Source organism: Megalopta genalis, chromosome 5, assembly GCF_051020955.1.
Source record: "Megalopta genalis isolate 19385.01 chromosome 5, iyMegGena1_principal, whole genome shotgun sequence".
Classification (NCBI taxonomy): Eukaryota; Metazoa; Arthropoda; class Insecta; order Hymenoptera; family Halictidae; genus Megalopta; species Megalopta genalis.
Window position 1 is genome coordinate 6,765,663 of NC_135017.1, and position 15,076 is coordinate 6,780,738.

Here is a 15,076-nt window from a genome sequence, read left to right on the forward strand (position 1 = left end):
GCGCGGACGTGCATGTTAGCAGGAATTTTGACGTGTCTCGGCGGTGGATTTCGAGAAATTTTTCACGTTTTTAGCCGCATACAGTGGCGGCCAGATAAAAAGCTTAAACTGGGAATTTATGGGCGGGGACCCAACATTTCCAGAGGCTGCACGGTCACCGAATAATAGCATAATAAACGATTACGACCTTAATCTCGACAAAGTTCGTACGTAGAACAGGCTGCGCAGAGAATTTGTTTGAAGATGTTTACTTTGCCGGATCTTCGCGATACTTTTCAACCGTAATTTCATTTCGTTTGTTTCGAGGAATTTTTTAACTAGACATTTGCAAATGTTTTCTCGTTTCGTTGCTTTCATTCTCAGTTACTACACATTAGTTTATTCGTAAATGAAATTATCAAAAATATTTTAGGCTAAAGCTTTTTTTTTCAAACAGAAAGAATAAGAAACAATAATAGTGAATTGAATATTGTAAAAATAATTTGTCATAAAGATTGCAATATAAAGAATAATAAATAATAATCATAAATTCAGTCGTTGAAATATTTTTTGTGAACGTCCCAATTCAGTGTCGTAAAAATATTTCATGGTCAAGTTTATACGATAAAAGAAAATAATAAATACGTAAAAACATTTTGAGGTAAAATTTACAATAAAAATAACAAACGAACAATCACAATAAATTCAGTGATGTAAGAATATTTTTATATAAATTTGATAACATGTGATACATTTTTCACTTCGAGATTATGAAATATTTACGAATAAATCATGAGAATAAAATTTGCTTTCGAAGAAGCGGACTCTCTTGATTAATAAATCAGGCAAATGTTGTGTATAAGCAGAGATTAGGATCGACGCACCGAGCCAGAATAGTTTCGTAGATATTTATTTCGCAGAAAACGAAAGCAACGTCGAGAGATCGAAACGGTGGCAATAAATTCTCTATCCGTGCGATCATCAAACGCAACTCGCCAAATCGGGAATTACAGAGCAATACGAATGGTACTTTATGAAAAACAGTGAGCGCGTAAAGAACTACAGAAAATTTGCTTATGCCAAATCAATCCTGGAAGTTATTATATTTGCGTCGCAATACTCTCCGAGCCAATCGAAATGGCAAAAGAGGAATTGATTTTCGATAAACGAATTGTTTGCTGCCAAGAAATCAATGAAAATAATGTTTATCAAAATGGAAATAGAAGAAAAAGATACGTTGTAATATAATGTAATTAATGAATTAAATAATGCGAAACAGATAAAATTTAGACTTCTCAAATTTCTTATTTAGAATAATTTAATAGTTACGTTTATTTAAACTAATTCTATTTAGTCAATTTATATTTATGTTTATTTTAAGTAATTCCATTCAGTGATTTAATATTTATGTTTATTTTAAGTAATTCCATTCAGTGATTTAATATTTATGTTTATTTTAAGTAATTCTATTTAGCAAATCAACATTTATGTTTATTTTAAGTAATTCTATTTAGCAAATCAACATTTATGTTTATTTTAACTATATAATTCTATTTAATATAAATCAATATTTATATTTATCTCAAACAAGAGTAAACAGATATTTACATTTATTTTAAAATTAAATTAAAATCTCATGACTTGGACCTTCAAAATGCCTTTCAACGCGACACAACCAAAATGGTAGATTAATTTCTCAGAAAAATACAATTTCGCGCGCGCGATAAATATTTCAAAACCTACGAGAAAGGAGCGAATAACGCGGGGAAGCGTAGAACGGAAACGAAATTAAAATTGCAGAAAATACGGCTGTATCCGAACACGAGCGCGCGTTACACTTAAGATGGCGGTGTGTCGTGCGTAAGCCACGCTTGTTCGCGCGGGTAACTGCGCCATATTTCGGCCGGGATGTCCTTTCGGTGGTTTACATTCCCAGATACTGTTCTGAATTCGTTCAGTGCCCTGCTTTGCACGATGTTTATAGCTTGTAAATGGCCCGCCATAAACCGCCGGGAGATTTCTTTAAACGGCATGGCCTCGTAACCGTGCTTTCCTTTGATTTCTACGCAGGCGAGAGCTTCTCCGGAACAAGAGAACGTTCCCCAACCGTTTTCCGTTCATGCGTAACAAATTGGTATCATAATAAAGAAAATATTGCCGCAGAATTCTCCAAGACAATTTCTAATTTCTCGGGACCAGAAAATGTTGCTATAGTAAATATATTAACTTTCGGGATTTTGGTGGTCGTGAAATTCGTGATGAAAAAAGCATCATAATTAGACCTAGCCTAGACGTGCCTAGATCGCAAAATTATTGTACATTTTTCAAACGATCTTCAACATTTTGTAATCGACCTTGTGGTGTTATTAAATATATTTGTATGTGATAAGTTTCATGACTATACTGACATTGTTATAAGTTTTAGTTAAAAATGTGAATATATTTAGTAAAAATTGACGCGATCTACAACGGTTTTTACCAAATATATTTACATGTATTTAACGAAATTCCCAACAATTTCAGTATTACATGAGCGAATAGCCTCGATTTTCCATGCAGAAAATGGGAAAGTAGTGTCCCAAAGAATGTAAATACAGATACAAAAATTAAATGAAATGCGAACAGCAAATTTTTGGAACTCGAGAAAATTTTTGACACTGCTTCTGCTGGATTTCGTACGATAGACTTTAATTTTCGATGCCAGAAACAATCGTTTTATAGATCCGCAAGGAATGGTTCACTGCGCCATCTTATTGCATCCGGTCGGCGCCCTCGATTCTTCAATTTTTCCGAGGTAGAGGACCAGTGAGAGAGTTAGAGGAAAGAGAGAGTGAGAGAGAGAGAGAGAGAGAAGAGAGAGAGAGAGGAAGCAAGACGGGAAAGAGTTAGAGAAAAAGAGAGAGATAGAGAAAGAGAGAGAAAAGGCGAGGAAGAGAGCGAGAGAGAGAGAGAGAGAGAGAAACAAAGAGTAAGAGAGAGAAGAGGGAGGAAAGGACGAGAAACGAATGAAAAAGAGAGAGAAAGACGAAAGAGAGAATTAGTAATGCGAGAAAGAGAGAGAGGAGCGAGTGAGAGTTAAAAATACGAAAAAGGCAGAGTGAAAGAAAGAGAGAGAGAGAGAGAGAGAGAGGAGCGAGTGAGAGTTAAAAATACGAAAAAGGCAGAGTGAAAGAGAGAGAGAGAGAGAGAGAGAGAGAGAGAGAGAGCGACAGTAGCTAAAAATAGAGAGAGAGAGAGAGAGAGAGAACGTTTCTCAGACAATGTTTAATTAATTTTCTCCTGGTCCGCGTTGCCATCTTGTCGGCGAAGACCTCGGGCCAGTTGCGTTCTCATGCATAAAAGAAAGTATCCTGTGCAGGAGAAGCCTGTGCAGTGTGCACCTATCGTGGATTTTCCACCTTCGATCTCCCTTTACGAGCCTATTTTCCGATGCACTGGCTGCTGCATCTTCCGCAGTCGCACCAGGCCAGAGACACGAGAGTTCCACTCTCGCGTGTACGTGTTCTACTCGCGTTTCTTTCCCTGACAGACCGTGATCCTGCCCGGCCAGGATATAAAGGACAACGCAGTGAAATATACCACGGTTAACCGTGTGCGAACCGGTGCATCATTCGTGCCCTGGATGGATAATTTATCAGCGTGGAATGGAAATCGTCGGTGACGCCTCACGGTTTTCACAAGGCTGGCAAATTTGACTTGAAAATCTTCTGATTTACTGCCTACCTCGCGGATTATGCTCGACTCTCTACTTTCGAATTTTTCCGAGTGTTCAATTATTCGCAGTACTGATCGAATTCCTGCGAAACAAATGTCTGCAAGTTTATTGTATTCTACAGAATGCATTTTCTCTGAGCAAGAATTTTCGTAACATTTCCTCGTTCGGCGATGCGTACCACGATTTTTGCAATTCAAAACAATTATAGAAATTCGTATAATACTGATAAGACGCTCGATAAAATTCAGAAAATATATTCTTGCAACTGTGTTGCATTCAACAGGATGCATTTCGTACAAGGAACAATCTTAATAAGGTTTGTATCTCGAATATAATGCATAAAATGATTTTCAGAATTCAAGCAATTATAAAGATTTATAGAAAATCAATAAAAGGTTCGATAAAGTTTAAATAACAACATTTTTGTAACTTTGTTGCATTCTACAAAGTTCGTTCCACGTAAGAAAGTTCTTTTAGTCGTGACTCGTCATTCGATAATGCATAAAGTTATTTTTAAACCTCAACCATGAAAATTAAAATTCAACTAACCTGGTCGATTCTCTACAAAAAACTACGTGAATAATGTCCGATAAAGTTTCTCTCTACGATTCTTCGTTTCCGAGAAAAACGAAAGACCATCGAGCACGCGACGTTACTAGGTATAGTTTGTTCGCGACGACACTATACCTATTGTCCTCTGTTCACTGAATCTTCAATCTTAATTTCCTGAAAACCCAAACTTCCTACAAAAAATATCATTCTACATTTCTGATCCAGTTTTTCTCGCAGAATCAGCCTAAATCACTTCCTACCACAAATTAGACAATACCAGTATACGGGGTATCCCAAAAATGTCTCGTAATCTGGAAATGGTGGATTCCTCAGGTCATTTGAAGTAACTTTTTCCTTAGCGAAAATGCAATCCGCGGCTTCGTTTACGAATTATTAACGAAAAACAATGACCAATGAGAGGCGAGCTTGGCTGACGCGAGGCGGCCGGGCCAATGGAGCAGAAGTGGGCTTCGTCCACTCGTTGGCTCGGCCCCCTTGCGCCGGCGAAGCTCGCTTCTGATTGGTCACTGTTTTTCGTTAATAACTCGTAAACAAAGCCGCGGATTGCATTTCCGCTAAGGAAGAAATTACTTCGAATGACCTCAGGAACCTCATTTGACATTTTCAGGACACTCTGTATAATCAGACAAAAACAATCTACGTCATTCTCGTGTTAAACGATTAGCGAGACGTGACAAAGCGTACCGTGATCTTGAATCATCTGCATGAAAGACGAGACAGCTCCAAGAGAGATAGTCGACCGAGCGTTCTAACGAATTATAAGAACCCTCTTTAATGCTTTATTCGAATTAATTTCGCTTTTGAAAGCCGTGAAATAGTAGTTCTTCGAGTGGAAGTTCGTTATCAGTCCGACGGTGTTACACAGATCGTCTCGGAGAAGGGTGGAAGTTTTCGAGGGTAGTTTTATTGAATCTACTGCCAGGGTAATCTCTATGGCCCATTCCCAACCGCAAATAAAGCAAACTGCAAGTAGAGCAATCGTAAGTTCATACCCGGCTCCGCGGAGACAAGAACTTCATTCTCCAAAGTACAAATGGCATTGTTATCGCAAATAGTATTGCTTCCGCTTTCTTAGGAACCCCGCGGGGCTATGGGACGACACGACCCGTCTTAATTCTGTAGCGGAAATTAAAGCTTTAGTACAGTGTTAGAGCTCGTTTCGTTGACTCGCCACTATCTGGTTTATTAACAAAATTCACTCGGTGGCGGCTTATCTACTGAAACATTTGCCAGATCAAAATCAATTTAAATTCACTCTTCAATATCATTTCTCTAAATGCTTGATAAATATCATTGTTTTCGTACTCCATCTGACTGCAAATTAAACGTTGCCATGCTCGCGTTATTAGCTATTAAATTCATTCAGAAATAATTTATACAAATTTTAACAAAATTATCACGATTTCCCTATTTTGAAAAATTCACAGTGTAATAGTTGTTTGTTAAAAAATTTATTGTATTAGATTATTTAAAATTCTTTCATTTATATTTGTTTGAACATCGAACAAATTTCATTGTTCGTTGTTTTATTTCATTGTCATTCGTTTTGGCATTATTTGGGGGTGCTGTTAATATTTTTAATGGCGAGAGGTGTTAGTTGTTTAATATTTCTTTAGGTTTCTGTTTTATAAATATTTAGAGGACAAATTTATTTGTATCTAGATTGGATTGATTATATGGTACCTGAAAATTAGTTTGCAATTATAGCTTAAATAATACGAAAGTTAAAAGAATTGTTGATAATTATTATACTGATACTGTCAGATTAGTCTACTCCAGTGGTGTCGTTAGACAGCGTTATTTTTTCCACTTGTTTGTGTCAAATAAGTGAGACAAATCTGTGTCCACTTGTCTGTGTTAAACAGATTTATTCCACTTGTCCGTCGCGTCAGACAGATTTATTCTATTGTCTGGATAAGACAGTCTTATTTCACTGTCTGTATTATACAGTCTTATTTCGCTATCTATATCAGACAATTTTATTCTACTGTCTGTATGAGACGGTGTCATTCTACTGTCTGTATAAGACAGTCTCTTTCTACTGTTTGTTTAAGATAATCTTACTCCATTATCTGTATTAGACAGTCATGCTTCTATTGTCTGCGTTAAATAGTCTTATTCCACTGTCTGTATTAAATCGTCTCATTCCACTCTATTCCATAGTCTTGGCCCGATGCCTACATTAAATAGTCTCATTCCCCTATCTATATTAGGCAATCTAACTCTGCTGTCTGTCTTAAACAGTCCAATTTATGCTAATACATTATAATAATTTCTAATAAATTAATATAATATATTATAATATAATATACAAATAAATAAAATAGTATAATATAGAATATAGTATATAAAAAAATAAAATAAAATAATATTTAATATAATATATAGCTAAATAAAATAAAATAATATATAATATAATATATAACTAAATAAAATAATATAATAATTAATAAATTAATATATTATAATAAACATTGTCTGTGTGTATTATATAGTTTCGTTCCACTATTTATATTAAATAGTCCTATTCCTCTGTTTTACAAAATCTTATCCCAGTGTGTACATTATCTCTTGTTCCGCAGTCTATATAAAACAGTCCCATTTCATTGTCCTACGTTACCAGGATTTATTTTGCTGTCTATGCCACACAGATTTATTCTGCTACCCGTACCGAAGAGATCTACTGCTTGACTCTAACCGAGATTTGTTCCGCAATTTACCCAAACGGCGGTCGTCTCTCGTCACTGTGACTAGAAACAGCTCTCCATTCACTTTAATCAGACTTCCGCGCGATCATTTCGTTAATCCCACTGGCAAACACGAGATTCGTATAAACCGGGCGGCGGTCGTGCCGGTAGAACGAACCTATTTAACCGAGGCTACTACGCGGATTCAATGTTTCAACAGATCGGCAGAATAAACCGACGTCGACGACGTAGCCGGTAGAATGGACCCGTGTTTTGCCCTATGCAACGACCTGTGTCTCCCATTGCCGTCGCCACGCGAGTTTATTCTACTGGTCAGCCGAGGTATCGACCTGCCCTTCTATACTTCAACGGAAGTGTTCCATTCCATCGGCTTGCCGGAGACGCTAACGTTGCCGCAGGAGTGCTTTGCAAGTTCGAAAGGATCGATCTTTGGTTCAACTGGTAGAATAAAACTGTCCGGCCGAAACAGTCGGGCAGGTCGATAGCCTCCGTTGCTCGCTAGTATAACGAGATAGTGGATTAGGTCAACGTATCGACCTACGAACTCCTAGCAGCGATTCCGAAACGTTGTATCAATTGATTCGACAAACTGTACAGAACTACCCAATTAAAACAAAAATCGTGGTTCTCGTTTTTAACACTTGTTTTGCTAGGCTAATCATTTCCACCTTCACTGTTTCGCTATTTTTCAATATTTGTTAGTTGACATCTAGCGTAAACATTTTTTTGAACGTACGTAGATTTAAAAATTGTTTCAGTTGTTCGCTGGTGGCAACGTTTTTTTCTAACGAATTTTTATATAGGTAATAATTGCTGGGGAAAAGGAGATCGTGTGTTTCTTTTCTGTTTTCCAGGAAAATATATTTTATGATGCGCCATTTTTGGTTACCTGCGCCATATTTGGTACAATTGATGACTTTTTGCAATTTGATGTTTAAAATTGTTTAAGACATTAGTATACATGCGACTGAATTTATGAGAATGGTACTAGAAAAACAAAATGGCACTTTTTCCTTCAATAATAGCAATCGAATAAATTAAATAAATTAAATAAATTAAATAAATTAAATAAAATTAAGTAAATTAAATCACCTGTATTTTATATTTTATTTTACCATTACATGTTTATTAAAAATTATTATGTATTATATTATTATATTATATATATTATTATAATAAATTATTAAAATAAATAACGCGACTTTGAGCTATTTCAACAATAATTACTTCACGTACAAAAATTGCGCTTTCAACGACAAGAAAACTTCAGAAATAACTATATAGAAGAATTGTATTTACAGTAACGAAAGGCTTTATCGGGATAATAAAAGCTAATGGCAAATGGCGACGCGCAGTGGGCTAGATTCTTAATTATATTGCCGCGGTGGATGAAGGCAATTCGAAACCGCTGGTTGGTCACTTTTCCGAACGTGCTTTATCTGGAAGGATCGCATCGCATCTATACCCACTTCACGGGATCGTGTTGATGCACGCGAAACGTCGGTCTTCTTTTACCGAACGCCGCATCCTTGAAATTTTAATCTGCATAATTCCCACGTGACTTATCGTCGTAATCCTAAATAGCGATTAAATGCTTGCCGGAGGGGGCAGGGGAGGGTAATCGGACGGGAAACCTTTTTTTAAAGCCGTGGCCAGATATTTATGAACAGCTCGCCGTGCTAAAAATACGATGCGATATTATGTTTTAATGTAACGGCCGCGGCAGCCTATGCGCTGTACGTTCACCTGACAAATGTTACCACGGTTTCTGGACTATTAATTTAACAGCAGAAATTGGGCAAATTCTGGAAAATCGGAACATCATGTTTTTGTATTTGTTCAGGGCGGCGAACGAACAAAATGAAAATGCACAGAAATGAAATGTTTGAAGGTGCACAGTATACTGAACTACAGAGTATACTAAACTACGAAGTATGCTAAAATTAGCCAAATTTATATCTAAAATTATTATTCAAATTATTTTCCGATTTTCCGATTATTTTATTATCCGATTTTAATTTTAACTTCGTTTCAGTTATAATATATTATTTTATAGTAAATCTTCTGATCTTGTGGTTTTGAACTATTTACACTCTGAGAAAATTAATCAACGTCCATGAACGATATTCAATTTGTGATCGTTAATAATAATAACAATAATTACATGTATGTAAAATTTTACGATTGACTTTCGTGGCAATTTTGCTGTACGAATAAATTAAATTGAATCTAGCAACGTGGAGATTTGTACAACGATCTGCAATTAACTCACGATGCGACGGATCGGGTAATGATTATGCGAATTTCGTGCGGTTTTATTGTGTACGAGTGGCGGCGATCAATGCTCTGTAGCAAACAAACAGTAAAATAAACAGCACTTGCGGTACATGTAACGACGTCGTCATGGTACATGTATCGTTAATCATTGCGTTTATTACTGTTTCGTTAGTAAAATACGTTTCTAAGTTGATTAATAATTAGACGCGAACACTAATGCTTTTATAGCAACTAACAATTTGTACGACAATGTTCCTACGATCTGCTATAACCTTATTCCGAATTGGCATGAACATCTAAAAAAAATCATGCGTATTCCTGGAACATGAACAAATACATGTACAAAGTTGCAATTTATTGTGTTTAATATCTGTGATGAAAAAAGAAAACAATTCTGGAGGACTTTGATCCGCCATTATTATAGATCAACTCAATTTTAATACTTGAAAAAAGTTCTCTATATTGTTCAAACATATGCAAAGAAACTCACAAATTTGCTAATTTTTATATTCGACAATTTTTATTTTAAAAAATTCTAAAGGACTCCGAAGAAGCTTTAAGAGCGCTTGGTTTGATGTGCCATAACTTTCGATCAAATCAACATTACCACTTGAAAAAAAATCCACTACATTGTTCAAACATGTGCAAATAGACTCACGAAGCTACAAATTACCATGTTCGATAATTTCGCTTTAAAAAAAAATTCTAAAATGCTCCAAAGAGGTTCTTGGAGCTCCTATGCGTTGTATTGCCATAACTTCGTACCAAATCAGCATTGTTGCAGAAAGAAAAATCCCGCACACACTTCAAACATGACCAAACCAGCTCGCAAAGTTTCGAATTAATATGTGAATCGAGTTCCGACACGAGAAATTCTCGAACTTCGAAGGAAGTTGTCGGTGTTGACAATTGTACCGTGAGAAAGTTCGATTCTGTACAAAGATGTGATTAATCACGACTGATATTTTGTGGCGCAGGTGAATCGTTGGCGATGATAGGGGCCAATTTGAGGTTCGGGATCGGCGCCTCTGGTAACGTGTCGTCGAACGCATCGAAGTCTTTCCAGTGTCACCCGGGCGGCGCCACCGAGGCGACAGTTATATTCAGCCTCGGCGCCCTCGGCATGGGGGCGAACTTTCTTCTCATGGCCCTCATCCTGGCTAAACGACAGTTACGCAGGTAATCTCGACCGAAGATTTACCGGATCGATCCACCCTCCCATGAGTGCCCATCGCCGGGAATATTGTCTGAACAAACTATACCCGGCGACCTCCCAACCCCTTCACCGACCACGATCTATCGAAACCACCGCATTGTTTCACTGGAATAATACCGAGTCTTTACCAGCTTTGGTTTAGCTACAGTACAGCTAATTTTCTCCTTTGAATATGGATTAAAAAATATCCTATTTAGAAAATTTATAATACTGATTTTCTAAATAATTTATTTAAGCACAGTATTTTTTTGTTATAGTAAAAGCTTGTACTAAAAATCTGTCATTTTTACAAGCTCCATTTTGTGTATAGTACAGTACATTTTACCGTTTTAATTAATTAAGAAAATTTCTCTTTTAGAGAATTTTTACAACAGATTTTCTGAGTAATTTATTTAAGCACAGTATTTTTTTGCTATAGTAAAAGCTTGTAATAAAAATCTGACATTTTTACAAGCTCTATTTTGTGTATAGTACAGTACATTTTACTGTTTTAATTAAACAAGAATGTGTTTCCAATTTTAGAGAATTTTTAGAAGGAATTCTCTAAATGATTTATTTAAGCACTGCATTCCTTCTGTTATAGTAAACGTTACTATATATAGTAAAATAAAAATTTTCAAGTTTAAAGAATTTTCAACATCTTGATCAACTCCAATTTATCGTTCTGTGACAATTATTAAAAAATTGCTATAATTGTTGAATGAATGCTTAATATTATTCTGAATAGGATAAGTGCAATTAAATAGATCTTTTTATTTTAAAATGAATGGTGATGAAAATTTTAATAATTGCGTTCATTTCTCGGTGAGGTATTCTGCTTTCTGAACGATTTCTCGACCCAATTATCTGAAACCATCTCATTGTTCCGCTATAATACGTGCTCAAACTAGAGATCACCAATTTTACGAGCTTCCTTTTAGATGTAATAAAATTGATGTCCATCATCAGACACACTAAAAATGTCCTTCATCAAACGATCGCCAGAACTGATATTTTCTCTTTCATGAATCACCTGTCAACCCCTTAATCAATCCAAATTAAAATATCGTTAATTTTAGAAGCTTCACTTTATCAAACTCAATTTATGGATCCCTAATACCAAAAACTTTGTTCTATTATAGCCACAAGACATTCAATTATTTCTAAAAGCTTCAATCTATTATAATCATATCAGAATTTATTTTGGACGTTTCAATCTATTCTCATCATTTTAAAATATCATTTGGAGAGCATCAATCTATTATAATCATTTTAAGATTAGCTCGGAAGGATTCAATCTATACTAATCATTTTAAAATTCGTTCGAACGGATTCAATCTATTGCAATAATTTGAACATTCCTTTTGACAGGTTCAATCAATTATACAAATTTTCAAATTCGTATCGAATGCGTCTATTTGTCATAATCATTTTACATTTCATTTTGAAAGTTTCGCTCGTTTTATAAAAACGTTTCAGTTAAAACCACGTTACTTTAAAATCGATGAAACAGCTGCCTTAATCTACTGTCTGTTTGAAATAGTACTATTCCACTGCCACTCCTATGGACAATATTATTCCACTGTCTGTACTAAATAATCTTCTTCTACTGTCTGTACAAGAAAGTTATTCCACTGTCTGTATTATGTAGTCTTCTCCTACTCTGTCTGCACTAAATAATCTTACTGTACTGTCTTACTTTCTGTCTGCACAAAAAAGTCTTATTCCACTGTCTATATTATGTAGTCTTCTCCTACTCTCTCTCTCTCTCTCTCTCTCTCTCTCTCTCTCTCTCTCTCTCTCTCTCTCTCTCTCTCTCTCTCTCTGCACTAAATAATATTACTCTACTGTCTGTACAAAAAAGTCTTATTCCACTGTCTATATCAAGTAGTCTTCTTCTACTGCCTGCACTAAATAATATTACTCTACTGTCTGTACAAAAAAATCTTATTCCACTGTCTATATCAAGTAGTCTTCTTCTAATGCCTGCACTAAATAATATTACTCTACTGTCTGTACAAAAAAGTCTTATTCCACTGTCTATATCAAGTAGTCTTCTTCTACTGCCTGCACTAAATAATATTACTCTACTGTCTGTACAAAAAAATCTTATTCCACTGTCTATATCAAGTAGTCTTCTTCTAATGCCTGCACTAAATAATATTACTCTACTGTCTGTACAAAAAAATCTTATTCCACTGTCTATATCAAGTAGTCTTCTTCTAATGCCTGCACTAAATAATATTACTCTACTGTCTGTACAAAAAAATCGTATTCCACTGTCTATATCAAGTAGTCTTCTTCTACTGCCTGCACTAAATAATATTTCTCTACTGTCTGTACAAAGAAGTCTTACTCTACTGTCCGTACAAGACAGTCTCATTCCAATAACTCCTCAAGGAGCATTTAATTCATCAGAACTTTACCTAATCCAATTAAAAGCAATCTTTCCCCATTTAAACCACACCAAAACATTAAAATCGGTAATTACACATCCGTTGCTTATATTACTCGTCCTAGCGGAAGAGTCGCGCTACCATCGACGCGTTAATGATCGAAGATAGGCCGACCGCCGTCGCATCTAATACGAAGATTCTTTTGCTCCTTGTGTCGCAGGTGGTCGCAAGGATTATTGTTCCACCAGGCGATGGTGGATTGCGCTCGTGCCGCCATTTTATTGCCCCTTGGATCGAGCATTCTGAACTGTCAGCCGATGACCAAGTGTTCCCTGGTCGAGACAGCGTTTCTGCTGTTGGTGACAGTCTCCACGGTGAACATGCTGACAACGGTGCTGAACGACAGCCCGATTTTTCCGGAAACCGACGAGGAGGCCGATCTCACAGCGCCGTTGCTCATGGACTCGCCTCAGGCAAGTGATTCCTTCTATCAGCGAGCCGTTTCTTTATTTAGATTTCCGTTTTCTGGCGATGTATCGATCTCCCGGCGACGCTGTAGTCGAGCGTTTTCCATGCAAACGCGCGCCAAAGCCGATAAGGAACCGATACCGAGCTTGCGAACAAACGAACGGGACAACGGATTTTGTTTACTTCCGGCGACATTTCTTTTTTCATCGGTCTTGTGGCTGGATTCACCATAGATAGCTGACAGCGACCACTTTAGTTTCTATGATGGTTTTATTTAAGCGTTTTTATATAGGTGTTTAATTTTGTGTTGTTTATTGAAATTGTGTATGTGTGTGGTCTCATCGATTATGATTGAAATTATCTTACATCGAAAATAAATAGTGCTGTGGAATATTATTAATTTGGTTGATAATTAATAATATCAATTTCAATTATTTACATGTAGTTGAAACACAATAGGCTTCGCAAAAATCGACAGGAATCTATAACGTGAAAGTGAGTAATGAAACGTAGATCAGCTATTTTGTGAAATAAAAAAATATTTATATAATCTTTGAAAGTTCACTAAATGACAAAATGATCAATTTTTACTCGTCTTCAGAAAAATACAAAATAATATAGTTACATAGGTACACGCAGATATGGAAATTGTAAAACTGTTTTTGTTTGATCATGTAGAACCGTTTCCGGGGCCACCATGAATTCCGGTGACGTAAATTTATTGTACTTGTCTGACCAGTGCTTGATTTATTATCGCTGCCAGAACAATGGCTGATTTATTTTACAAGCTTGACGTTTGGTGGAATTATTGTACTGGTCTGACTGTTGTTTGATTTATTGTACTTGTTGGACAATGATAGGATTCAATCTAGTTGTCTAGCATTCGTTGGGATTATTCTACATGGCTGAACAATTTTTGATTTATTCTACTAGATTGACTACTGTTTGATTTGTTCCACCTGCTTGATTTATATCACACGTATGACAATTATTGGGGTTATTTTATTCAACTAACAATTACTGGATTTATTCTATTGGCCTGGGCAATGATTCATTTATTCCACGTGTCTCAAGATTATTGGATTTATTCTAGTTGTCTGAATAATGTTAGATGCATTCTACTTGCCTGAACAATGTCAAACACACTCTACTAGTCTGAACAACGTTAGATTATATTTTACTTGTCTAGTCATGTCAGACATAATCTACTTTTCCGAACAATGGTAGATATATTCTACTTGTCAGCTCAATGATAGATATACTCTACTTGTCTGACTAGTATTTGATATATATTTTCTGGCTACCATTTCAGGTATTTCATTTGTTTGACTATTACTGGATATCTTCTCCTTATTAAATTTATCCTACTTGATTATCAATGTCAAACATATTCTACTAGTCTGTTCAATTTTTATACATTCGAACGGTCTGACTAGTGTCGGACTAATTCTACTAGTCTGACTGATGGTTGTTCTACTTTTCTGATCTGACAAGTATAATCCATTTCCCTCGTCTATCAAATATTTCACTTCTTTCATTCGCCTGGCCAACGTTCGACTTATTCCATTGGACACAGTCTCAATTCCCTGTCCTCTGAATCATTTGACTCGGCTGATCGTACACAGGCCTCATTTCACGTTTTCGACCAACACCAGGTCGCTTCATTTTATCATTCCTCTGCAAGAATCGCATCACTCGTCCGACTAAAGCTTGATCTCCTCCACTGAAAGCCTCATACACAGAGCTGCTCTCGCTCATCCAACCA

General features: G+C 36.1%; 2 protein-coding genes across 5 annotated transcripts in view; one reads left to right on the forward strand and one right to left on the reverse strand.

Annotated features, from left to right (window-relative positions):
* LOC117226405 (midasin) overlaps nucleotides 1–15,076 on the reverse strand; it is a 140,626-nt gene that overhangs the window by 88,963 nt on the left and 36,587 nt on the right. The window lies entirely within an intron of this gene.
* Nucleotides 1–15,076, forward strand: part of LOC117226382 (uncharacterized) — a 91,603-nt gene that overhangs the window by 47,830 nt on the left and 28,697 nt on the right. For all 4 annotated transcript variants that reach the window (XM_033480672.2, XM_033480665.2, XM_033480647.2 and 1 more), the window contains exons 2-3: nucleotides 10,230–10,431; nucleotides 13,064–13,316. In XM_033480672.2, coding sequence (XP_033336563.1) covers nucleotides 10,244–10,431; nucleotides 13,064–13,316 — 441 coding nt within the window. In that variant the 5' untranslated portion in view covers nucleotides 10,230–10,243. The remainder of the gene's footprint in view (nucleotides 1–10,229; nucleotides 10,432–13,063; nucleotides 13,317–15,076) is intronic.